The sequence below is a fragment of the Cicer arietinum genome, chromosome 5 (assembly GCF_000331145.2).
Source record: "Cicer arietinum cultivar CDC Frontier isolate Library 1 chromosome 5, Cicar.CDCFrontier_v2.0, whole genome shotgun sequence".
Classification (NCBI taxonomy): domain Eukaryota; kingdom Viridiplantae; phylum Streptophyta; class Magnoliopsida; order Fabales; family Fabaceae; genus Cicer; species Cicer arietinum.
Window position 1 is genome coordinate 67,069,651 of NC_021164.2, and position 26,804 is coordinate 67,096,454.

The window sequence follows — 26,804 nt, forward strand, 5'->3', positions numbered from 1 at the left end:
TTTTTCACATGAAAGTTGGATCATTAGTAGTTCAGATCTCTTGTAACCCATTTTAACATTCATTATCTGATGAAGATAACATGTTTGCCTGTGTTAAAAAATGACTGATTGAACTTTAGTTAATGCACATCTTTCGAATCATACCATTGTTGTAACTGTAAAAAGTGTCAGATAAATCATAAGACGCTCTTATAAGTTATGATACTACGGTTGTAAAACTATAGCGACTAGCGAAAATTCTCTATAGATGCTTTGACAGTAAGCAAACAACATGACTAAGCTCTCCCACTTTGCTTTTTAGTTCTGGAGTCACTTGTGGAAACAGCTGATCCGGAGAGCTTGTTAACCTCATAGAGCAATACAGCCGAGAACAGAAAACTGCATTCAAGCAACAACCATCAGAAGAACATCAACAATGGTTTCATAAAAAAATATCAATTGATAAATTTTTAAATTAAATAATGAAGTATCCGCAGTTAGCCATCCTGTTACTTTGCTTTAATAAGACATAATCTTTAATAATCGGCCTATGAGAATGTCAAATTATTCTGCTAGTTGCTATACTTGGCTATTTTGAATTTCTTTTCTTTACAAGGCCCTTCTTATTTCATCTGAATAAATGTGCTCTCCGACGTGAAAACATCCTTGTGATTTTCTGCAATTTGCAAGTTCAGAATTATGCTGCTAAAAACCCATTTTGACTATGCTACTCAAGTTACAAAATCTTTAGGTCCTCTATTACTTTATTTACTTAAAAGCACATGATATCATGATGTTGCTAGTTCTTCTTTTACAATGTAATGTACTATCGGTTATATCACAACAGCAACTCTAGAATTCAATGTTATCATACAAGAGCTTATGAAGGTAAAGGGATAAAAATCTACAATAATTTATTTCATTATATGAGGGGAGGTGAAACATGAACGCCAGAATAAAGGATAATCAACCCATTGCATGCATTACTGAAAATGTCAAATATCAAATTCCATTTCTATTACAAGCTGACGGTCATGTAATCAACACATTATATCTGTTTAGGCAGTTGATGTCACGCCCTTTTCCAATAGAAAAATGTATGTATTAATTAGCATAAAAATGCATCATTTAATTATAAGTTGACAGTGATTTAAAATTAGCCAGGTTTAGATCCCTCACACTTTCACCTTTTTCTTAGAAAAAAATACTTCAGATACCACACTTCCCAGTGAATATCTTCCTATTGTTCATTAATAAGGGGGAGAGAGGAGTATAGAGGGGAGCATACCATGTAGTGGTGCATACTCGGTGGACAGTGCTTGCAGCAATCAAAGCAACTGCTTCTGCTATTATGACTGCAAATTAAGACATTACCTTCAGTTTTTGAAAATATAGAACACAACACTGGAAGCTAAGGCACACATGGATTACAAGTGGTAACAACGGAAGGAAAGAAAGAATGGAATTCCTCATCCAATGTTTCATGCAACTCTCAAGTATAAAAACATAGTTGTTATCAAAGTTCCACATAATACTCATTCTGTTTTACTTGAAACTTAAATTTGAGTAATAAAAAACACTGCTTGTCCTCAACAATCATTAGCAACATGTACTTACCAGCACCCCAGCCAGTTCTTGTACCAGCTGTTTCCTGAAAATTTCCAATGAACTGTAACAAAAAAAAATGCAATGAAAATGTGAATAACTTATATTACCTTGAAATATTTAGCTTGAATAGATATCATAGAAGAAATATATGAGACAGAAGATAATTTAAAGCAGACTATACAAGTATATGGACAAAAATAACATTCAGAAATATCTTGTTAACGTAGGCTACAACAGTCCACTGTGTAGCAGATGAGAAAAATCCACTGGCAAGATTTGATTGTGATTCATGAGAAAGAGACAGACTCAGAACTCACAGTTAAAAGCACAAGAAAAAAAAATCTACTGGCAAGATTTGATTGTGATTCATGAGAAAGAGATAGACTCAGAACTCACAGTTAAAAGCACAAGAAATAGGAGAGAACTGGTGAACCCTCCAAGTATTGTGTATAGTTCTGATGATGCAAGTTTCCCACGGTACATTTCTTGAAGTGATAGGATGACAGTGAATAGAAGAAAGGAATACATCATGGAACTCCCAGACCCTGCCATGGCCTTCTCATAGCAAATTATAGCAATGGAAAACAAAGAAACAATTGTTATTAGAATTGCAAAAAACCAAAAATATCACTCAACAACGAGTTCTAACAAAAAATAGAGCATAAGTATATAAAGTCCCATATACCAAAGTTACAAAGTAAATTTTACATCAACGTGTGTCGAACCACTCCTGGAATCACTAGTGTCAAAAGTCTGTACTAATACCATAATCTCCAAACTCATTTTTTATTAAAAAAATATACTGCGATTTTCTAGTCAAATTGAAACCTGGCTAATTGATGACATAATATTCAAAAATTCATTTGATGCTATGAAAAGCTTTTCATCATGGAGAAGAAACAGGAACAATACCTAAGTCAAGGTCAATAAATTTCAAACATGCAACAAAGTCACACTCTTTAACAAAAGGATACTGCATCGATCTAATAAAGCTCAAGGAATCTAACAATGTTACTACGGCACATCGATCTGAAGTTCTGAAAATGTAAAATAACCGAAAAGATACCCTACTTTCAAGTTACGATATCATGGTTTCGTCAAATCGAAACAACAATTCAATGTTCAAGTAAAAAAACAGAAGCAGAAACGAAATTAAGATCCATTAATTTCGTGATTCCTTTGGAACTCGCATTTTCTCAGCAAAAAACGAAGAATAAGACGCTACGAAAGGAACGAAAAAGAACACGTACCTCACTCTCAAATCAGAAGCTGCAGTTCCAATTTTCAGTTCAGATCTCTCTCCAACACGCGATCGTCGTGTTTTAATAAAAAAAGCGCTTTTAGCTACGTTCTGCGGCGATTACTCGAGGGCAATTTGGGCATTTAATAATAACAAGAGGTCAAAAACGTCTAATAAATGAAAAGTTTTAATAAGAAACGACGCCGTGTAAGAAGTGTAAAGTTGTGTTTGGATGGAGTTGCCGGAATGTCCGGTGTGTCTTCAAAACTACGACGACGAAAACGCGATTCCTCGAGTACTATCATGCGGCCACACGGTTTGTGAAATTTGTCTTGTGGAGCTTCCGCCGCGATTTCCAAACACGATTCGTTGTCCAGCGTGTACTCAACTCGTTAATTACTCACCCAAACAAGGCCCTTCTTCTCTTCCTAAAAACATCGACCTCCTCAGGCTCTGCCTTCAACAACAACAACACTCTTCATATTCTAATCAATCGCGGAAATCGAATCAACGGTCCACGATCAACGATGACTATTCATCTCGATTTTGGTCTGACGAGTTCTACGTTGCTTGGAAGGATTGGATTCTTCCGTACGACGCCGTTTCTGTCGACGAGCACGGTATTGGTAGGTTTAATTATTCGTCCAAAGGTAGGGTTTGCTTCGGAGTTAATCTTACGGTGAATCTCGCTCCAATTGTTTCTTTGCCTCCGGTTAGCGATTCAAAGTTCAAGTTTAGTTATGTTGCTTGGGTTATTAAGTGTTTAGAAGGGATGAACGAGGGTTCGAGGGAAGGTTTAGGTTTGATTCTAGAAGCTTCTGTGAGGCAGTGTAGGTTGTGTAGGGTTTATGGGATTTGGAGCGAGGTTGTTGATGGTACTTTGTATTTGGTTTGTGAGAGGCAATGTGGTAGGGTTTTGGATAAGTTTGGTGGATTGAGGAATGGGTTTCTTGGTTTGAATGGGGATGATTTGAAATTGGGTAATGGCGGGGTTTGTAGTTTTGCAATGATTGCTAAGGGTATATGTGAAGCTGTGATTGCTTTGAATTTGGAAGGTTTGGTTGCTGGTTGTTTGGGACTTTCCTGTTTCTCTTTTGACGAGCTTGGTGGTGTTTGTATTGATTTGAACGAGGTGTTGGTGAAGGGAAAGAAGATTATGGATGAGGTTTCTGGTGGCGTGGGTGATGAGTGCGAAGCGATGTGTAAGAATTGTTTGGATAATGAGCTTTTCATTAGCCTGGAGGTTTTGGCGAAGTTCTTGCACAAGGGGGTTACTAATCCACAGAGTGGGAATTTGAGATATCCGATTGGGTATGGCTCAGATGTGTGGTCGTTGGCTTGTGTGTTGCTGCAGCTTCTTATTGGAAATTCACTCCCCTGGATTACTTTGGAAACGAGTGAAGAGAATAGCCTTGACATCTCGGCTAGTTACGTGTCTTGGGTGGAGAAAGTTAGTTCTGTTTTGGAAGATAAAATTGGCTCTGAATACCAATCACTTAAGCAGACTCTTTGCAAATGTTTGGACATCAATCCGGAAAGTCGTCCAAATGTGGTGGATGTAAGGAAATGCATTCAGGACGTGTTGGTCAAACATCAATTTATTTTTTTGGGCGATTTGGAGGTCACAGTAATCAGGAACAACACTGGTGACCCTGTGATTCTTGTCGAGTTGTGTCAGTTGCCTGAGGCAAGTTCTAAGGAGCCGAGAGGACCTGAGTTGCAGTTGAAAGAAGACGACGGTCAACCTGATTTCCTTCAAGGTGTGGAAAACAAATGTGATGAAGACTTTGTTTCTAGCTTATCTAAGGGAATGGCCGAGCTTAAAGATCTGCAAGGCCATCTTGGGTGTATAACTGGATTAGCTGTGGGAGGTATGAATTCTGAGTTTATGTTCTAACACTGCAATCTCTATCAATCGTATTTCATGATATAATTTCTTTCATGTCTGGATCACAAGATACTAAGACTATATTTTTTAGGTATAAATAAATTACATTTCCATTTTATTATCAAAGAGGGTGAAGTGGGCTTAAGGCCTTCAATTGAGTGATAAATAGGTTATCTGATAATTGACATTTGCCATTGATTTGGAAGGCAGATCAATGTTGTCAAACACGTAACTCACAGTAGGATCGGGGGGAGGGTAATAGATCGTAACTCGGCAAATCATAAGATCCTAACAAAACATAAGATCATAACTCGGAAAGGGATCATAATATAAAATTGTAGGATCATAACCTCTAAAATTATAACAACATTTATAATCATAACAAGTAACTTAACACGAGATTAAAATTCAAAACATAAACAACTCAACTAATAGAAACAAAATAGCATGTTCATATATGAAGAAAATTGCACCGTTTTCTTTTTGATAAAAATTGCATGTTTTCTTGTTGCTCTGTCTAATAATAATAATAGGAGTATAATTGCATTTTAATGACATGTTTTAGTAGGATTATTAGGAGTTCAAACTGCAAAACACTACCAACTGCGTACGAATAAAAAAATAGTGCAAATCTGTACAAAATAAATAAATAAAAGAGTGAAAAACGGTGCGTTGTAGTTAATTTTCTAATTAACAGCCATTTTTGTCCCAAATAGCAACACATTTTGTGTCATAACACAGCGATTTCGCAAGCCAACACGACTATTTGGCCATTATCTTCTACTCCGACGATTCTGCTTGCGAGTTAACACGCCCTGGCAATGGAGAGACGTAGAATCATGCGATTCAGCGAGTTGAGTCACAATCTTTACAACACTGGAAGATGAACACGAGGCTTTTGAGTTGGTTTGGTCACAGTTTCTAGTACCTTCCATGCATATTCTTAAAATATTTTGATACCTATGTTGTCAATCCCGGCGCGATTTCACGCTATCCCGGTGCGGTGGAGGGGCTGGCCGCAATGCCACCGACTGGGAAAACACATTTGCCAGTAGCGGCGCTCCCGACCGCGAATTCCGCTATCAAAGCGACCCGCTATCCCACCCCGACTTGCTATTGGACACGCTCTAGGACTTCTTCAATAACCAAAGTTTTATTTTACTTTTAAAAAATAAATTTATTCTTCATTAAGGGTATCTAGGTCATTCTGCACTCCACTTAAGCCCTAAATTTTTTATTACTATAAACCCACAAAAGGGTTGGTTCAGCATTGTGAAAAAGAAACCGTTTTCGTTCTTCCTCTGTCACCATTGTTCTTGCACTGTTGTTTTTGTGACTATTTTGTCTGCTCTGTTTCTTCTGCTATGTTTTCCATTTTGTTGATTACAATTACTATTAGAACTTGATTTTGATGTTGGATGTTGGTTATTAAGTATGATTACCCCTTTAATTTTGTGTATTTTGCTATTTTTTTTTAGTTTATATACAGTTTTTTGGCCTTTACAATAGCGGTCATCCTGCTATCCGCGATCCCGCTATAGCATTTTCAAAGTTCGGCGCTCCGCGCTGCTATCTGAGACTGACAACATAGTTTGATACTAATGTACAATTTGGTGTGGCACGGTTTAATGTGACATATCAGTGTTGTCTAAATCGCGAGTCAACTCGCCGAATCGTACGATTCTACGTTTCTCCATTGCTAGAGCATGTTAACTCGTGAGCAGAATCAACAAAGAAGAATATCGTGGCCGTATTGTCGTGTTGGCTCGCGAACTCGCCGTGCTCATCGTCGCGTGAGAAATTAGAAATTAAGGCGGCTTTAATATCGGGTCGGGTTTCGAGACCAGGTTCTGAAAAACCTAAAATTCTAAATTTATGACACAAAACATTGCTGTTTGGAATAAAAATGACCGCTAATTAGAAAAATAACTACAACACAGCGTTTTGCGCTCTTTTAATTTTTTTGTATAGTCTTGCACTCTTCTTTTATTCGTACGCAGTTGATCGAGTGCTTTGCAGTCCTAATTATCCTGCCAAAACATATGTCAAAAAAATAATCTTACTCAAACTCAATTTCATATATACAATAATGATAATTAGACAGTAGCAACAAAAAACGGTGTTTCTTTATAAAAAACAAAAGAAAACGGTGCAATTTTGTTCATATATGAACATGCTATTTTATTTCTATTTGTTATGTTGTTTCTGTTTTGAATCTTAATTTTGTGTTGAGTTATTTGTCATGATTATGAATGTTATGATTTTAGAGGTTATGATCCTAGATTTTATATTACTATTCCTCTCCAAGTTATGATCTCATGTTTTGGTAGGATCTTCCGATTCGTGTTACGATCTATTACCATCCTCCCGATCCTACTCCGAGTTACATGTTTGACAACATTGCGACCTATACGCGTTGAGGTTGCTCTGCCTATGTTATGGACAGTGTTTCACTTGTGGTGTTTGATTTGTTAGTATGCGTGGAGATCATGCAATGAAGAATTACATTTCATTCTGACAACCTTTTGTTTAGTTTTGCAGGGGGATATTTGTTTAGCTCCTCTTTTGATAAAACTGTTCGTGTATGGTCCTTACAGGTAATACTTTTAAATTACAATTACCTATTAGCATTCTACTTGGTGTTTTCCAAATAGCGTAATCTCATTAATAATCTTTGCATGAGGATGTCATCATTAATTTTTCAGTTAATGTAGTGAAATTAGAAATTTCTTGATACTTTTCAGTAAATAGTTATTCAGGTGTTTTTATTCCTACATGATTCCAGCTAGCAGATACCTTTTGTTAAATGCTTAATATCCATACACAAACAAAAATGATAGTAGCAGACTCTCTTTCCAGGACAAAATTAGAATTCTATGACAAGTTAGGGGATACAAATAAATAAAAGGAAGTGAGAGAAAAATAATTAGATGGGATAATTTCACATTTCCATTTGTGAAACACATGCTTCTCTTTTTCCTTTAAAAATTAAGACTTGCTTTTAAAAATAAATCTAAACAAGTGGGTTTGCTGAATTGCGAATGACTTCCCAAAATTAGAATTGTATGACAAATTAGGGGATATAAGGTTGACTTGGTGGTTGGGGTGGGAGCTAAGGAGTAGAGTGATAAGGAAGTTGAAGGTTCTATCCCCACCCACAACATAACAGTAACATATACGTTGGATATGGTGGTCATTCTAAAAAAAAAAAAGAATTCTATGACAAACTGAGATCAGTCTATTTCCTTCAAATACACATGTACAATTCCTACCTTTAGCTATATATGATTATTACACTCTTTTCTTTACATGAAACAGGAAACTAGCATCTTGAATGCTAGATTGTTATTCATCCTCAAAGCATGATTCATAATAATAATAAATTTGGGGCGACAATCTTTTGCTACAGAGTAGTATGGTTGTTATGATAAAAGCTCTTCCTTCTGTTGATGAGTTTCATCCTTGCAAATTTTATGTAGGACTTTTCTCATTTACACACATTTAGAGGTCATGAGAATAAAGTCATGGCTCTAGTTTATGTAGATGAAGAAGAACCATTGTGTATAAGTGGTGACGGTGGAGGGGGTATATTTGTCTGGGGGATTGCTGCACCTTTTACTCAAGATCCCTTGAGGAAATGGTATGAGCAGAAGGATTGGCGCTTTAGTGGTATCCATTCCTTAGCTGTTTTCAGAAATCTTTTTCTCTACACGGGAAGTGGAGATAGAACAATAAAAGCTTGGTCATTAAAGGTGAGTGTCATTTTCATTGTATACTCTTGTTGCAGCCTAAGACAAAAGCTTCACGGCAAAGTGCATTCTTTGGGTTGCTGTACTTACTACATTTTTACATTTTTCCAGGATGGAACTTTGATGTGCACAATGAGTGGTCACAAATCTGTAGTTTCCACACTTTCAGTATGCGATGAGGTTCTTTACAGTGGTAGTTGGGATGGAACCATCCGCTTGTGGAGTCTTAATGATCATAGCCCGTTGACGGTTTTAGGGGAAGATATGCTTGGAGAGATGAAGTCTATCCTGGCCATTACGGCCAATAGGCATTTGCTTGTTGCAGCATATGAAAATGGATGCATAAAGGTTTCTTGCTTTTCTAGAATTGTGTTCTTTCCTTGCAAAAGATTAATGAATTGTAGCCCACTTGAAATGAATATACACTGATCTCCGTATAATCATCTCCTGGCATTGTTAGGTAACATCATTTTTGTTTTCTGCTTGTTTTTAGGTCTGGAGAAATGATGTGTTCATGAATACCAAAACATTGCACAATGGTGCCATTTTTGCGATGAGTATGCAGGGAAAATGTCTTTATACAGGAGGTTGGGACAAAAATGTTAATATACAGGTAGAGATCTAAAGTATTGTGCTCTGTTTTTGGGAATTACATGGACATGAACTTAGTGGAGTAAGTTTGCTATGCCAATCAATTAAGTTTATGAAAACTCAATTATGATTGTTGAAGTTATAGGGTTTTTACAATAATGGAAAGAAAAAGAATGAAGATTTTGAATTATGAACATGGCTTGATATGATTGATGATTTGGTTTGATACAAAATAACTATATAATATAATGTACCATTATATATACTAATGCAAGATATAAGAAAACAAATCTCAACATGATAATATAGTGAGATGCTCTAAGAAAATAAACTAATCCTATGAGATAATCTAAGATACTCTAAGATGATTTAAAAATATTAGAGATATTTTCATGCTGTTTAAAGTCTGTGCCTAAAGCTGAAGTGAACTAATAATTGTGATCTTGAAGATGAAAAATAGCCAAATAATATATTTGTGATCTTGAAGATCAGCAAGGCCAAATCACATCTAGAATGTGAGTTGATACCAAATTGCAGGCTTGACAAAAGTTACACTGCGCAATTGAGACAAAAAATTGATTCTAAACTGCAACTAAGACAAAAATTGGTGCCAAAATACAAGTGTCCGAATTGCAACTAGTACAAAACAAATGTGAAATTGCAACTGAGACAAAACCTGTACAAAACCACAACGGAAACAGACCAGTGGCATACTGCAACTGATGGATTCTGAACATGTCAGAAAGATGAGACGATACAGGAATGGGTTTTGAACATCCCCGAAAAATGAGACAATAGAGATGAATTCTGTACACATTGGAAAGATGACACAACAAAGATGAATTTCAAAACAGAAACATAGAGAAAACTTGTGGGAGAAGAGAAAATGCTTGAATACGTGTACAGCTAGCCAAAAGACTAGAGTGTCAAATTTTAGTATAGTTTCAGATTTTGGGGAACTTGGTAACAAAATAGTGACAGGACCTATCAGAAAAGATGGTACCCTCCATCTTGGAGTGATAGGGTTTTACAAAATTATGAATATGGTTTGATATGATTGATGGTTTGATTTGATACAAACAGACTAAAACACTAACCCGAATTTACACTAAATTAAATAAGCAAACTAATCATGACTATAACCAAGAAATATTGAAACTAATATTAGGAGATTCCTTCAAAAATATTAAGAGATAGTATAAGATACTCTTTGATAAGAAACTAATCCAATGAGAAAATCTAAGATACTTCATGATAATATAGATAATACTAAATATGTTGTATCTTCAAACTACAAATGTTTTATTTAAATATTTAAGATTATTTGTTCAATTAGCACAGAAATTTATTAAAAAGAGTATTGAATTGTAGGAATTATCTGGAGATGAGTTAGAACTGGATGTCAAAGCATTTGGATCATTTCCTTCCAGTTCTGTTGTGACCGCTATATTATGCAGCGAAGGAAAACTATATGTTGGGTATGCTGACAAGTCTATCAAGGTATCTTACTTCTTTCAATTATATAATTGTTAAACGGTGGCCTCAACAAGTATTTTTGTATCTTAGCATTAGAGAGCATGTTTGTGTTGTAGTATAAAATATTGACATAATTGAAATAACATACTTCGGTTACATAAATTTTCCCATTACATGTGTTTACGTGTCTTGGTTAATGGAAAGAGAAGGTACCTCACCCTAGAGCCGTTTAGAGATTTTTTTCTCTCCCCACTCGATAAAAGAAAAAGCATTTTTAAAACCAGACAAATTGGAGTCATCCGATGTGGATGATCAAGCTTCTATTGAGTGTATGATGTTAGCTGCTATTGCATGGTTGAATTTTGATTTGGTAAGAAATCCTCCAGGAAAGTTGAAAGAAAAATTGATGAAAATATATCAAATAGTAAATTTCTGCTCGCTGTCGTAATGTTTACTGAAAAGAGAATATTTGAAAGTGTATGCTCAGCAATTGTGGGATACCACAAAAATTGTTCTGTTGAAACATGTTAGATGCACAAGTAAATTTTAATCTATACCACCTTAATGATTTGAAGTTTATTATGCAATGTTATCAACTCCTTTTTTGCCTTTTGTATATATGCCTTTGAAGTCCACAACACTCCACAGCTATTATTGATTTGATTCCTGCAGGTTTATCGTGCTAAAAAGTAAGAGTTTCACCAGCTACAACTTTCATCAATCATTTGACTGCTCAACTTTCTGTCGAATGTTGTAAATTTTTCCCAAATTATGCTATATATATACTATATGTGTGTATGTGTGATGCCCGGCTTCCAAGTGCTTGTTAGTTCATAATTTTTTCCCAGATGTAATTAATCCGATCGAAATTATGCTTTACAGGGTGTTATGTACATATTTAACAACTGATATTTTCTTTTTGGGGCATTGATTCTCGGGGTCTGTATATAACTTGACAAGAAAAGATTATAATGTAATGGGTGTACGTAATATATTATAATCTAATTATGTATCTGCCTTGTGGTGCCAAGTTATCGTCCATCTTAAACAATGGGAGTAAGGATGTTAATGTTTACCCAAACCCCTAAGGTATTCATGGATAAAACTCAAAGTTTAATAGTACTAGCGAATAAAATAGATATGTTTCCACATGTGTATTAACCTGATGGGGGTCAGATTATGGACGTAAATGAGTATTCACGAGTAGTAGTTCTCAACTACTCGTCTTGTTGGTCAATATATATATATATATGTGTATATATACAAAATAAATCAGCTAATTTATTAATTTGTTTAATTTCTATCAAATTTGGTGAACAAGTAATAACCGAGTTCAAAATTGGACAATAAAATCCACTTACGTTTCACATGTAGAAATTAAAACTTACATTTCTTTATCATAGAAACTTAAAAAATAATAATCTAAAAATATTCTCCAAAAAAACTAGCCCAATAATGTTTTTGGTTATTCTTAATTAAAATTAATTTTAGAATTGATGAATACCAACTTTTATTTTGGTTGAAAATTTATAGGAAGTTGTATATCAAAACCAAACCAAACCAAATTCATTTTTCTTTTTTAGAATTAGATTTCTATTAAAACTCTAATCTCCAGTAAGAACATAACTCACTTTCATTCTCATTCATTCATCATTAACAATTTCCAATGAGATGACCATTTGTTATGTGTAATCATTACGAAATAAGTAAAAATATTATTAAAGAAATTAAGATTAAATATATCAATTTTTTAAATATTTTTTCCTTACATTTCTAATAGATTTTTAATAGATAATCAGCGTTATTGTTTGTATGGTATAGTTAGTTAGTTCCATGACTTTTATTTCATCCTCCATGCTCATTGAATTTTTCCAACTAATTATTCGTTGTCTAGTTTGTCCTTTAACTTGATAGTGTTCCCGGCATGTAAGCAAGTCTAAAACCTCCATTTTTCTTTTCCAGCGTACTCATCTCAAGCACCATCAATAATCTCAAACCCCATCAACTTAGGATGCATTCTGCCTTTCTTATTTTTACGAAAATAAATTACTACTTCAGAACAATATTTTAGTTTTTAGGGACATTTTATGAATAATAATATTACTAAATTAGTAATTAATTTCTTTTGTATTTTGAAAAAATTATTAATAATTCATTTTCATACTAGTTCAACTCTACTCCTTCCTCACTCAACAATAAACTTCTGTTGGTTGTTCAAGTTTGAAGCACAACATAACCGCACCACTTTTAATGGCCACGCTCTCACACCCGTTCCCACCGTTCTTCTCCGTTCAGAGAACCACTTCAACCCACCCCAATGCATCCTCCTTCATTCGACCTCCTCCTTCCTTCACACGCCGTCGTTTCACACCCCGTCGTTTCACACCCTTATTTGTTTCCATCCCTTCCATTAAGGTGCGTTCACTCTTCGTGTCCGCCAACTGTTCGAAGAAATGTCCCAACTGTCTCTGTGTGAATTATTCTCTTCTCGTTGCAGGAAAATCTTGGTCGCATTCAAAAGACTTTCACTGACTTCACCAGCTTGAACCATTGGGTCGTTAGCGACTACTACCGTCTCGTGAACTCCGTCAATGCTTTTGAGTCTCGGATTCAGGCGCTCTCTGACGACCAGTTAGCTGCCAAAACAGAGGAGTTTCGCCGCCGGCTTGCCCGAGGGGAGACATTAGCTGATATCCAAGCTGGTTTGCTATTCCTTTACTGTGTTTTCTAACTGTGGCATTCGCTTAATCTTTGAACTGCGGATTTTGATGAATGAATGTTTCAGAGGCGTTTGCTGTTGTTCGTGAGGCTGCGAGAAGAAAACTTGGAATGCGTCACTTTGATGTTCAGGTCTCTCTTGCATAAGTGTATCTTGTTACTATGTATTACATTAAATAAATAATTAAATTAAAGATTAAATTCGTATGCAAGAACATTGTTAAACTTTTTTCACATATAGATATTTGTGAGGATATTTTAGAAACTAACATAGCAAAACGACATTTTAGTGGGAGTGAAGTCCTTGTTACGGAAGAGCTTTCCATTATTTTTTATGCATATTTTGTTTATACTCACTCTCCTAGAAGCTAGAGGTAGGTCACTGAAATCTCATGTTGTTATTGTTAGATTATTGGTGGAGCTGTGCTGCATGATGGGTCCATTGCTGAGATGAAAACTGGGGAGGGAAAAACCTTAGTTTCCACGCTTGCAGCATATCTTAATGCCCTGACTTCTGAGGGTGTCCATGGTCTGTGTTATTGCCAACTCTTTAAAGTTTTGATGGGTTTATGGGCAAATTCTTCAGGTGCTGCATGCACTTGGCTTTACAAAAATGACTTGCATTGATCTTGATAACTTTGCAGTCGTGACTGTCAACGATTATTTAGCTCAACGTGATGCTGAATGGATGGGGCGTGTTCATCGTTTCTTAGGTCTTTCTGTTGGTCTTATTCAGGTAAATTATATATGCCAGTGGTAAATTTGTTTTTATCTATCACGTGTTTGATGACTGGATAGATATTTATCTTTTTTAAATTGGAGGTGTGGGAAATTATTATTAATCAAAGTGACACTAATGACCATTTTATAACCATCCTGGGTGGGATCTGAACTTTTTCGCTTGAGGTTAGAATGTCAAGCTCTTACTATTAAGTTGACACCTTATGGACAATGGCGAGATAGATATGAGCATGTGTTTTGATGACATAATGTACAAATGTATTGCTTCTGGGTTTCAATAATTTTTGTAACAGTAATGCATAATAAGATTTAATATTTTTATATATTTATTCAAAAAAGCTCATAGTAGCAGCACCTACTGTTAAACTTATTTTTGATGTTCGCATGCACAGAGGGGGATGAATTCTGAAGAGCGGAGATTCAATTATAGATGTGATATAACATATACCAATAATTCGGTAACTACAATTTTCTGTTACTCTTGTTATCTTCTTAGATGTGCATTTATTTATTGACAGTGCATGTTTCCTTGTGTTCCTTTTCTTCCTATTATAACATTAGGAGCTTGGTTTTGATTACTTGAGAGATAATCTTGCTGGAAATAGCAAACAGCTTGTGATGAGATGGTAGTGTGTATTACTTAATTAAAACTTAGATGTTGTATCTTTTTTTTTCTTCGTTTTGATATGGAATATGACTGGATTACTGGCGAATCTTCTGCATAAAAACAGGCCAAAGCCATTTCATTTTGCTATTGTTGATGAGGTGGATTCAGTCCTGATAGATGAGGGAAGAAATCCATTGTTAATCAGTGGTGAGGTAAGCTTAAGAGTCAATTTTATTGTTTTTTCTTGTCTTCCAGTCTGTCACCATCTTATTCAATAACTTTTTTTTTTCTTCTCATGGTCTACCTAGCCTTTATTTTTTAACTGATTGAACTCAATGGTGGACTGTTTCTTGGTTCTCCTTATGAATCACAGGCTAGTAAAGATGCTGCACGGTATCCTGTTGCTGCAAAAGTGGCCGAATTGCTTATACAGGGCATTGTAAGTACATTCACATTCTTTTTCACTTCATCTTATCATTTGATCCTTTTCTTTTCTCTCTCTTCCGCGATTCCGTAACTTCATTTTACTGGATAATAATTTAAGAAAACAGTTCTATGTACATATTTTATTTTGTTAACAGCATTACAAAGTGGAACTAAAAAATAATTCGGTGGAGTTGACTGAGGAGGGAATTACTCTTGCGGAAATGGCTCTTGAAACACATGACCTTTGGGATGAAAATGATCCTTGGGCTAGGTGAATTTTCTTCTGATTAAATATTTTTTCAATTAAAAAGTTTTCATTTCACTTTGGTTGCTGTTTACTTATTTTGAGATCCAATGGTTGCTCAAGAAAAAGTAGGTGGGAATTATCACAAGCATATCTTTATAGGTTTTTTCCATTACGTGTTTTTGGCAAATGGTATAATAATATCGCAATGCAGGATTACATATTTCTTTTTCCATTCGCTTAAAGTAACAAATAAGATAACAATAAGAACATTACAAAGAGAAAAGAAGATGAAAAAATTACAACTCGAGGGCACCCCTTAGAAGGCCACACGAGAATAGTTCTTCTCTATTTTACACCTCATTTGTAATCATTTTTATTTTTTTGGTGCAACTTTGATGGAGACTTACATTAGTTATCATAATTAGTATCATGCTTATACTTACCGAATACTAGCTACATTATGAGGATTCGGGCTAACACGTTCGGATTGGAATATTTATGTTCATTCAGTTAAATATGAAAAGTAAGTGTTGAGTTACTGCAGATTTGTGATGAATGCTTTAAAAGCTAAAGAATTCTATCGCCGAGATGTTCAATACATGGTCAGAGATGGAAAGGCTTTAATTATAAATGAGGTAATATTTTCAAGTTTACTTTTATGTTTTTAATATCACAGTTTTTATTTATCTGCAAAGCATACCATTGGCGTGAGCATGCAATATGACAGACACCCCAAGCTAAAAAAACTGCAGGATACGGTACCCTCATGCACACATACAGATAAATAAAATTGAAAAAAGGGTAACCTAGTGTTATAAATCTACGACCATGGTGGGGTCCAGAGAAGGGTTAGGTCCATTGTGACTATTGTAGGCAGCCTTACCTAAATATATAACAGAAAATTTATGCAAAATTTCATAATTGATAACATCATAATATTTAAGCTTCCAGGATTACAAAATCTTGTCTTGATGTATGTCAAATGGGCCAATATTTTCTATTTTTACAAGTTCGTCATAAAACCAGAGACAGAGAGCATTGTTTCTGTTGATTTTTCCCCAAAAATTTCCGTAACATATCCTACCTTGTAGAACTAACCATGTAAAGTGCATGTACAACCAAAAAAGTAACTGGATCAAGTATCTAAATATCATTGATAATTTTCTCTTCACCATTTTTGTTATCACCTTCATCAGTGAAGAGGACACTCCTTTCAAGGTTTGAACCATTGACCAATTAATTATAAAGGCTTTGGTACCATGTCAAACTACCCAGGAAGCTATCAGGTTGAACTGCATGAATAGTTTTATATCTCTAAAATTAATGTTATCCTTTAATTCCTGCAGCACTGTAGGATTTTCATTTTTAAATAATAAAAATACACAAATACCTTTTTCTGATACTTTTCTTAAGAATCTGATGATATGTTGAACAAAATTTCTTAGCTGACAGGAAGAGTTGAAGATAAAAGGAGATGGTCTGAGGGGATTCACCAGGCTGTAGAGGCAAAGGAAGGTTTGAAGATTCAGGTATATATGGAGGTTCTTTGATTCTTTTATTTTGTTGATGACATTAATTTGATCTTAATTATTTGATTCTAAGTTTCAATGTTTTAAACCTGCTCAGGCAGATTCTGTTGTCGTGGCTCAGATCACATACCAGTCATTATTCAAGCTTTATCCAAAATTGTCAGGAATGACTGGAACTGCAAAAACAGAAGTAAAGATTTAATAGATATGACAAATTTGAGATGTCATTTCATTATTATTAAAATTGTTCATTTACAAGTTCTTGATAATCATATATATCATTGTAGGAGAAAGAGTTCTTAAAAATGTTCCAGACGCCGGTCATTGAAGTGCCCACAAATCTTCCTAATATTCGCAAAGATTTGCCTATTCAGGCATTTGCTGTAGGACATCTAATATTTATTATTGATGCTTCTTAAGTATGAGTAGTTGATATAACCATGATACTAATTTTTGTTTTTTTTGTCCATGTATATGATTTTTCTACAATTTATTATTCAAGACTGCTCGTGGGAAATGGGAGCAAGTTCGCCGAGAAGTTGAATATATGTTTGGAGAAGGACGTCCTGTCTTAGTTGGGACAACTAGGTAAAATTGTGGCTGCGTCCGTGATTGTTGTCTAATACTTCATTATGTTTAGCATTCTTTTCAGAACAAATGATGGTTAAAAATATTTCTTTCCGAGCCTGAAAAACCTATACATACTGCTCACCATTTTGTCCCAGAAATGTTGTGGACAGATATGCATAGGGATTGTAGATAGTGGATAGTTCAAATTACACTATGCTATAGTGCTATAGCACTGCAATAGCGGTTATTTGACAACATTTTATACTAAATAGTGCGTATTGTGGAGCAATAGCAATATGTTCAAATTTCACTATGCTATAGCGGCTATTTGACAACACTAGTTTTGAACTTGCTTCTTATATATTTTATTAAATGGATGCATTGTAGTTTGTACTTTTAAATCAATCTTTTCTTTTATAGAATTGTTTATTATAAGGAAATAATTTAGTACTACGATCTCTAGGTTCTGGCTATTTCAAGTTACACATTAGCTTCACGTTTTCAGTCTTCATATTTTCTTGGAGATCCCATCAAATGGAAAAAAGTTTGGTTGTTGTTGTAGTGTGTCTGTATATCATTATCTGTTTATCAGTATTTAGTAGGCTAAACTTTAGATTTCTATGGTAAGAGTTTCAAGTTCAAGATAATCAATTGAAAGAAAGTTGAATATTGAAATTATTAATGAGGGCGGTCTTGCAAGAAATTATTATTGCTAGAACTATAAACCATTATTATTGACTTTTGTTGTTGATACAACTTCAGTAAAAAGTTGAACTTTGTCCATGCTTCAATCACAAGAACTTTTACTTTAAGGAAGCAAGCCCAAAAGGGATCATCTGCATTTTTTAGTGTCCCTATAGGCGAGCTTTTGGGATAGTTGGTTTGTGACCATTATCTTATGCTCTGTTACATTATTATTGAAAGAATGGAATTGAATTTTCTTAGCCTTTGACGATTATCTTTCTTCGAATTAATGTTTTGCAGTGTTAAAATCACGTTGTATTACAAAATATGCTCTTTGTTAACTACCTTTGGTTACACCAAACCACCTTCCCGTCATAATTGTTTGTTATGATAATGGAATCTTTACTTTGGTTTCTTGTTTATTTAGGTTGTATATATTCAATTTCTCTGTCCATAAGCTTTTTAGTTGTCTATAGTTTGGACTTTGGAGAATAATGATTTTCACTCTTCCTACAGTGTAGAAAATTCCGAACTTTTGGCTGGTCTGCTTAGGGAATGGAATATTCCCCATAATGTTTTGAATGCTCGACCCAAGGTTTGTGAAAATTTAGCGTGTTGTACTCCGTATTTCTTTCATATAACTTAATATCCCCTCATTTTTTCCCCAAGTTTTGCCTTCATCGTCATTTCTCCTTACCATCCCTCATTTAACTCAGTATGCTGCGAGAGAAGCTGAAATTGTTGCACAGGCAGGACGGAAACATGCCATTACAATATCTACAAATATGGCAGGCAGGGGCACAGATATAATTCTTGGAGGAAATCCAAAAGTAGGTATTCCAATATGGCTATTGTTTACATTATGGATCCTACTGTGTTTGGTTTATGACTTATTGAAAGTCTGGAGAAATAATCATATATCATTTGTACCTCTTCGATAATTATATGTCTCTTTTTTATTAGACATGTCACTTCAGCATGAGTTGGATCTTGACTATACATTTTTTCCTGGGTGTAGATGCTTGCCAGAGAAATTATAGAGGACAGTGTACTTCCTTTTTTGACACGGGAGGATCCAAATATTGAACTTGCTGGCGAGGCCATTTCAGATAAAGTAATGTTTTTAGAACTGCTAAATATTTTGAAACTTTTTTGTTTTAATTTTCTTTGTTAACAAATTCAGTTTCTGGATGAATCTTTTGGATATAGGTGCTTCCAAAGATAAAGGTGGGATCATCATCATTAGCCTTACTGGCTAAGACAGCCTTAATGGGTATGTGGTTTTACTTGGGAATTTTTTCATTTTAGATCAAATTTGCTTGTTTTAGCTGTAATTACGTGCTTTTAACCTAAGGTGTTATCTTGTTGGCAACATGAAAATTTTCAGCAAAATATGTATCAAAAAGTGAGGGTAAAAGTTGGACATATCAGAAAGCTATATCTTTTATCTTGGAAGCTATTGAAATGAGTCTTTCATATAGTTTGGAAGAGCTGGAGAAGCTGGCCAATGAAGAATCTGAGATCTACCCCCTTGGTCCTACAGTGGCACTTGCCTATCTGTCAGTTTTAAAGGATTGTGAAGAACACTGTTTGCATGAAGGGTCTGAGGTAAAAAGGCTTGGTGGCCTTCATGTGATTGGTACATCTTTACACGAGTCCCGGAGAATAGACAACCAGGTGGGTAATCAAGCATGACAACCGTTAAAGTGGTAGTATGTTAGATCTTGCAATTATCCTTTGTGGTATTACCCTTGGATCAATAATAAGGAGGGAAAAATGTCAATTGTCAATTATTATTCAAATAGTTAGGATGCAAAATATTGAATTGTTATGAAAATAAGGAGGGAAAGACGTTAACAAACATTTCAATTAGTTAGGGAGCAAAATATTAAATTGTTATGAAGATAACGGGTAAGTTGTTTCCCCTTGTTCTTCCTCCACTTAAATGTGGGGGAGAAAGGGGAAATGGTTCCAGTCCCCCATGTGATGAAGTCAAAGATATTTAACTTTATACATGTCAACTGGATTGCAGTTGTTTTTGGATTGAACATGCATACATACAAATACTTCTTAATTTGATATCCGCCTCTAAGATGTGACTCTATCTGGTTTTGTTATCCAAATGCAAGTGATATTTTCATTTTTGTATTCAGTTCTGCTCGAATTAGAAATTATTTGAGTTTGATATCAAAATGTTGTTACTTGTTTATACAAGACATATGGGGTTAGTCAGATCTAAATTCGAACATTTAATAATCTTTTTTATGGTTCTAATAAGATCTTATGTGGCTTTTTTAGACTTTGGGGGCATAATAATATAATATATTAAAGTTCTACTTTGCCCTTACAATTTTACCTCAAACATATAAAGCTTACTCTTTTCTCCATGTAGCTTCTTTGTAAAAGCATATAAATGGTTATACATCAGGTCTAACATCCCCCATTCATGCAAGAGCCTTTTGGATTTGAAGCGGACCGTGCACAGACCGGCCCAAACAGCTGAAATTTAACTTTTATTTAGAAGAATGGGGGAACCAGGATCGTATTCTTGATCACTTAGTCATAAAGGCTCCATACCATGTTATGAACTGTTGAGATATAATATAATATATCTCAACATGAATCATATATCCTAAAAGCTTAAGTTGTGAGGCGAAAAGCACATGAATGGTTTTATATCGAACAATTACTATCAATATCTGAAACCAATGTTTTGCTCATACTTTGTTAATTCATTTTTAATATTCTTTTCTTCTAGCTTCGTGGCAGAGCAGGAAGGCAGGGGGATCCGGGGTCAACGCGATTTATGGTCAGGTAGGAATAATATACTGCTACTGCTGTTACTAAATGTTTTATATATGCATACAAATCTAAACAGGTCTTGTTAACTTACATAAACCAAAAAGTGTGATGCTCAGTCTTACTCATCGACAAACTATTGTTTTTATTATGTGCTATCGTTGCATTTGTCTGATGTTTACTCAATATTAAAAATAGAAAACATAATTCAATAATTATCTTTTTGTTTGAGTGTGATATGTGAGAGAAAGACACTTTTTAGGTTCAAAGGAAATTTTTAATGCACAGTTACAACATCTGTAATCTATAGAACTAAATGTTGGGCAGTGAAAAGCCAACAAGAATGTAAACTTAGTTTCATGGAGATGAAAATGTTACAATGGAGTAGTGGTTAAATAAGACAAGATAGGATTAGAAATACAATCATCAGAGAGAGTTGGTAATGGTATAGGCCCGTAGTAGAGACACTGATAAGAAGAGTAGACCAGACGCAAGATAGCCCAATAGTTAGAGGTAGAGTGAGATTAAAGGAAACTATAACCCCAGCCACTAAGAGGTTTAGAGGTATGTGATGACCCTATTTAATGGTCTATGTTGGGAATTAATTCATGATGGGATGTTGTAGTGTCAACTGATCCATGTAACCGATCAATCTAATGGAGAAAAAGCTTCATTTTTGGCTGTTGTTGTTACTTCTGTGATAAATATATTTTTTTCATTGAAATATAAATTGGATTGCTGTCCTGTCTTTTTCCTTAAAACTAAAGAATGAGTTTTTTTTGTTGAACGTTTTGAATACTATGTGCTTCTTTGTTATTATGTCTACTTCTGTGTTTACTGTGGTGAGCAGTGTGGCTCATTGTGTCGTATACTAATAATGGCTATCAATCGGTTCTCACACTATCCCATGATGTTATAGCTTGCAGGATGAGATGTTTCAAAAGTTCAATTTTGATACTGAATGGGCTGTTAGACTTATCTCAAAGATTACAGACGACGAGGATCTGCCAATTGAGGGTGATGTCATTGTGAAACAGGTTACATATGATTGATTTGTAAATATTTTTAGGAGAATGTCTTGTCATCTGCTTTTCTTCTCTTTTCATTCTCTTGTGTAAAAAAATTTCTTTTTTTATGACAAATACAGTAAAAACTAACTATTTTGGTTTGTATCTTCTATTCTATCTATATTTATTTTTTACTGTGATCTATCTCTTTTCATAATTTTTAATTCAACTATTAATTTTTCGGATGATTACTTGTTGAATGTCATCTTCTCACTACTAACTGGGATTATCACATATTTATAGCTCTTGGCATTGCAAATCAATGCAGAAAAGTTCTTCTTCGGTATAAGAAAGAACCTCGTTGAGTTTGATGAAGTATTGGAGGTATGTTTCCTTTAGGAGATTATGATATTTCCAAAACAAATTCCAGCGTATTATGTAATTGGTTTGATCTTGTCTACCACAATCACACTTTTTGTGAACTATGATAATATTATAGATCAATTCAACTGTGCAAAACTTGGTACTTTGTAGAATGAAGTTTATAGGCTTTTATTCTGTAATGAACTTTGTCCAGTTATTAAGAATAACTTGCAACGATATACTTCCAAATCTCTATAACAAAAAAAAAATAAAAAAAACAAAGTCAGCCCACATTTTTTATTAATATTATTGAATTGAGAACTAGAAGTCTCAAATTTATTTAATGAACGTTAAACCAAAATACTCCTCTACTTTGTCAGAAGTCAGAACTTCTCTCAAGAACTAAAAAAGTGTAAGCTTAGATTGTGATGTTCTTTGTATGATTCTTTTACCGAATCTGAATCTATGAGAAACTCATGGAATGCCTTCAACAATTTAGAAAAGGCATCTCCTCCCTTCTCTTTATCTTCAATTCTGCAAATAATCTCTATCAACTAATTGCTTGTGTTTTTTATTTAATCAGGTGCAACGAAAACATGTTTATGATCTAAGGCAGCTAATCTTAACAGGAGATGATGAAAGCTGTTCCCAACACATATTCCAGTGAGTGCCTTTGAATTCCACGCCTGTTAGAATTTAATGTTAGATTTATGCACATGTATAGTGAGTAATATAAGCTGTAACTGATTCACAGGTAATTAGTATTAGTACCAATTATGTCTAATTTACAAAATGTTTCCTCTCCTAATTAATACTGTACATTGTATATATTAACTTGTGTGGATTGATTGGACACAGTTTTACCTCAGATCCTCTTCTAAATCTCCAATGCCTACTCTCATATGCCTATCCTATCTGACAAAATCTTTCAGCTATGGGGAATTATGTTATGTTATGGATTTCCAATTAAGTTCTTGTGTTATCAATACTACCCACATCAGTATAAGTACACTCTGTTTTTGTCAAGTTTTGAGCTCTAGCTACCATCCAACTTCCAAGTTCTGTTATTTATAATTTTTTAGTTTAATGGGCCATCCTTTCCACGTCTTCTATTTGTTCAACCCTTTGGTCTAGTTAGTTTTATTTTATTATTCAAGACTGGGTTCGGATGAAACTCATTTAAGGAACCATCCTAATTTTATATTTCAGGCTAGATATCTATCCAAGTCTATACGAGCATTATCAATTTGAGTTCTAGTAATTAATCATGACCATGGAAACAGTTCTTTATTCTCCATCGTTTTTTAGTGCTGACACAATCCTTAGTTTCCCCTAATTAATGAAAACCCAAGTCCCTAATATACTTCCGTATGCCATACATTATTAACACTCTCTTTATAGCTAAATTACTAATATAAAATGTGAATGGAAGTATCAGTTAAAGTACTGCTCTGGTATGAGATACATGAGCATCACAACCTTATAGCTCAAAAGGTGCGGTTATACGTTGTAGTCGATATGGATGAAAGTTTCAGAACTATGCAACTGGAAGATGTCTTAGTTGCCAAAAATTATATTCTTGTGGAGGTTTGAGAATAAAATTTGATGCGCAGTCATTTTTCTTTACATGGGGCAGCCTTTCTTGGTTGATATTTAGCCTGAAAGAATGCACAACCTATATATAATAAATTTTTATTATAGAACAGCATATAATATACTGAAAACCCTATGTCTCAATCACACCACAGACTTGATATTTATATAAAGAAGGTTATACGTAGAAGAATCATATTCCTGTTACTACTATTACATGATAGAAGAGGAGCCTTAGCACAACAGTTGGAACTGTTGTCAAGTGATTAGGAGCTCATAGGTTCAAACTGTGGAATCAGCCTCTTGCAAATGCACGCAAGGCAAGGCTGCATACAATTTATCTCCAATGGCCATTTGTAATATATTTACATGATACACTGTACCTAGATGTTTACATAGTAATACATATTTCTGACATAATATTTGCCCTTATCTATATGCAACTTCTGTTAGAGTAATTGGTTTTTGTCCACTTTTCATGATGAAGGTTTATTCTTATATAGTTATATATATATCCTCTTATACTGCTCTTTATTTATTTTGCTCATAGGTACATGCAAGCAGTAGTGGATGAGGTTGTCTTCAGTAACATTGATCCATTGAAGGTGGTTCATTCCCTCCAGAAATGTTTTTATTTCTATCCACCAATTCCTCTTATTTATTGCTTTGAATGGATTTTGTAGCATCCACGTAGTTGGGGTTTGAGTAATCTCTTGAAAGAGTTTAAGACAATCGGTGGAAAGCTGTTGCATGGTAGGCTCCTTTGCTACAACTGTGGTTCTTCAATTCCATGTGCACAAAATTTTGTTCTCTTCATTTTCCCTTTTTGGCCAGTCAGCTTATGTTATCATTATTAATTTGCTCAAATGGATTCTAGCAGAATCATTTGGAGGGATTAATGATGACACTTTACTAAATTCACTTAGGCAACTGAATGAAGTGAATTCAGTTGATGTTGTCAATTTTTGCCTTCCAAATTTGCCAGCACCTCCAAATGCTTTCAGGGGAATTCGCAGGAAGAGCTCTTCATTAAGACGATGGCTTGCTATTTGCACTGATGATTTAATTGAGTTAGTTGACCGAGTTCGATATTTTACTTTCTATATTAGAAATTTGATAGCATTCTAAAACTAACAGACTGTATATCTAATGTAGGACCGGGAAGTATCGCACAACATCTAATCTCCTTCGCAAGTATCTTGGAGATTTTCTAATCGCTTCATATTTAGAGGTTGTTGAAGAGTCTGGCTATGATGATAGACATGTAAAAGAGATTGAGGTAAGATATCCTTTCAACTGCTTTTTTCTTGATGTAAATTTTGACTGCTATTTGGACATTTACAAATTTCAAGAATAGCTTCAAACCTACAAAAACAGTGTTAGTATCAAATGTTAATAATTTCATTTGACATTGTTATTGCATCCGAGAATTTCAAATCAAGTACCAACATAAAAAAGTGTTTCCATGTCTGCATTATGTACTGTCAGTTGCGATAAAGCAATTAACTTCTTGTGAAGTAAAATCCCTGGAATCTTAACCATCTAGATATATTTAGTCTCTTTAAATATGATCCAAATTATTTTCTGTCAGGGAAATGATACTATGATGTATTTCTAGTCTACGGTCCTACACAGTAATGAGTACATTTTCCCCAATAAATATTATGGGGATTATAATATGAACATGGTGCTCTTTCATATGGTAATTTGGAGAACCTTTGATGTATATTGTTCCAAATGGTAAATTAGGCTTTGATACCAAGCATGTGCATTGATTTTTTATGATTTGTTTCTGCTCACTATATTCTAATTGCTTGTTTACTTGTATCTTTGGAGTTTTCAGTTTCTCTATTTTTTATTAAATTGAGTATCTATTATATTTAATACTTTGTTTGCTACAGAGAGCTGTTCTTTTGAAAACTCTTGATTGTTTCTGGAGAGATCATCTTGTAAACATGAATAGGCTCAGCTCTGCGGTAATTTTTCCTTTTGCTCTGTTGAATCTTTTTGGTTTTCTTAACAGCTAAAGGCTTATCTGAACTTTGGCAGGTGAACGTTAGGAGCTTTGGCCACAGAAATCCTCTAGAAGAATACAAAATTGATGGTTGTCGGTTTTTCATCTCGATGCTCAGTGCAACTCGAAGATTAACTGTAGAAGCACTCTTACGGCATTGGACGTCTCCAATGGAATCCCAAGAATTATTTTTATAATAAATGTTCAAATGAATCATACAATAAAGGTAGATAATACACTCAAAAGTTTTTTCAACTTAGACAGGATTTTCGGAAGGTAAATATGGCAAGGCCAAAACTTTCTGTAGAATGGTTTCAAGATCAGAGTCACCCCGTCTCTCAGTAACGTTATCTTTCTTCCTGGTTTGTCAAAGTTACAGAGAAGATACATGGAGATGCTCGCAAAAATTATTTGTATATGTTCATCCTATTACAGGTAACACATGACAAAATTTGCACTCGTTTGATTGGGGCCTGGAGAATAGTTCTAATTTGTGTTTGTTTCTTTATAACAGGACAATCAAAGAAGCTGATTCTATTTATTCCAGTGTTTTTCTTAGATTACATGTTTTTTGCTGATTAATTGTATTTTAGGCTCGCATGTTAATGATGACTAGTGCTTAGAAAAGGATTAGTAAGAGATATGCCAAAGACATCAAAGTAAATGACCTTTCCACCCCCTTTGTTCTACTGAAAAAATAAGAAGCCAATTTAGATGTGCATTGGTCTGTCAATAGAGTTAAGAGCTATAATTAAAGTCACATTTCATCATGTTTTTCATGCCTGTATGTAATTTTTTATCATTTTGTCTGAAGTAACAAATACATGTAAAATATGAAACATGTTTAATTAATATAATGAAATGACTTTTACAAAAAAATATTAATGAAATGCTACTGTTATCTCCCTCTTTCCAAATTTTTTGCTCTTCTAAGCTGAATAGAGTACGTTTGAACTCGTTTGTATTGATTGTAAA

At 34.5% G+C, this 26,804-nt stretch overlaps 2 protein-coding genes across 4 annotated transcripts; one reads left to right on the forward strand and one right to left on the reverse strand.

The window, feature by feature from the left end:
- Nucleotides 1–38: 38 nt before the first annotated feature.
- Nucleotides 39–2,977, reverse strand: LOC101500550 (uncharacterized). The gene is made up of 5 exons (XM_004502473.3): nucleotides 2,838–2,977; nucleotides 1,984–2,142; nucleotides 1,597–1,648; nucleotides 1,268–1,334; nucleotides 39–378 (listed from the first exon to the last, which is right to left on the reverse strand). Exons 2-5 carry the CDS (start codon nucleotides 2,137–2,139, stop codon nucleotides 276–278), a joined length of 378 nt encoding a protein of 125 aa, XP_004502530.1. The 5' UTR covers nucleotides 2,140–2,142; nucleotides 2,838–2,977; the 3' UTR covers nucleotides 39–275.
- An 82-nt stretch (nucleotides 2,978–3,059) lies between these two features.
- LOC101499700 (protein translocase subunit SECA2, chloroplastic) lies at nucleotides 3,060–26,736 on the forward strand. Of its 3 annotated transcripts, XM_012716475.3 has the most exons (36): nucleotides 3,060–4,698; nucleotides 7,257–7,312; nucleotides 8,195–8,467; nucleotides 8,576–8,812; nucleotides 8,958–9,077; nucleotides 10,427–10,555; nucleotides 13,029–13,233; nucleotides 13,317–13,381; nucleotides 13,658–13,778; nucleotides 13,894–13,985; nucleotides 14,383–14,448; nucleotides 14,552–14,616; nucleotides 14,722–14,809; nucleotides 14,971–15,036; nucleotides 15,179–15,294; nucleotides 15,815–15,905; nucleotides 16,716–16,799; nucleotides 16,897–16,989; nucleotides 17,087–17,182; nucleotides 17,302–17,387; nucleotides 18,570–18,648; nucleotides 18,770–18,883; nucleotides 19,072–19,167; nucleotides 19,263–19,326; nucleotides 19,441–19,730; nucleotides 20,812–20,867; nucleotides 21,772–21,889; nucleotides 22,163–22,243; nucleotides 22,806–22,885; nucleotides 24,366–24,420; nucleotides 24,499–24,568; nucleotides 24,696–24,885; nucleotides 24,971–25,094; nucleotides 25,717–25,791; nucleotides 25,865–26,264; nucleotides 26,344–26,736. In XM_012716475.3, the coding sequence occupies exons 1-35, from the start codon at nucleotides 3,060–3,062 to the stop codon at nucleotides 26,024–26,026; spliced, it is 5,442 nt and encodes a 1,813-aa protein (XP_012571929.1). In that variant the 3' UTR covers nucleotides 26,027–26,264; nucleotides 26,344–26,736. The 3 variants fall into 3 exon arrangements, with proteins under 3 accessions (XP_012571929.1, XP_004502527.1, XP_012571928.1); XM_004502470.4 differs by lacking the exons at nucleotides 3,060–4,698; nucleotides 7,257–7,312; nucleotides 8,195–8,467; ... (1 more) ...; nucleotides 8,958–9,077; nucleotides 10,427–10,555 and adding an exon at nucleotides 12,370–12,946 and having other exon boundaries at nucleotides 24,693–24,885; XM_012716474.3 differs by lacking the exons at nucleotides 3,060–4,698; nucleotides 7,257–7,312; nucleotides 8,195–8,467; ... (1 more) ...; nucleotides 8,958–9,077; nucleotides 10,427–10,555 and adding an exon at nucleotides 12,370–12,946.
- The last annotated feature ends 68 nt before the right edge of the window (nucleotides 26,737–26,804 follow it).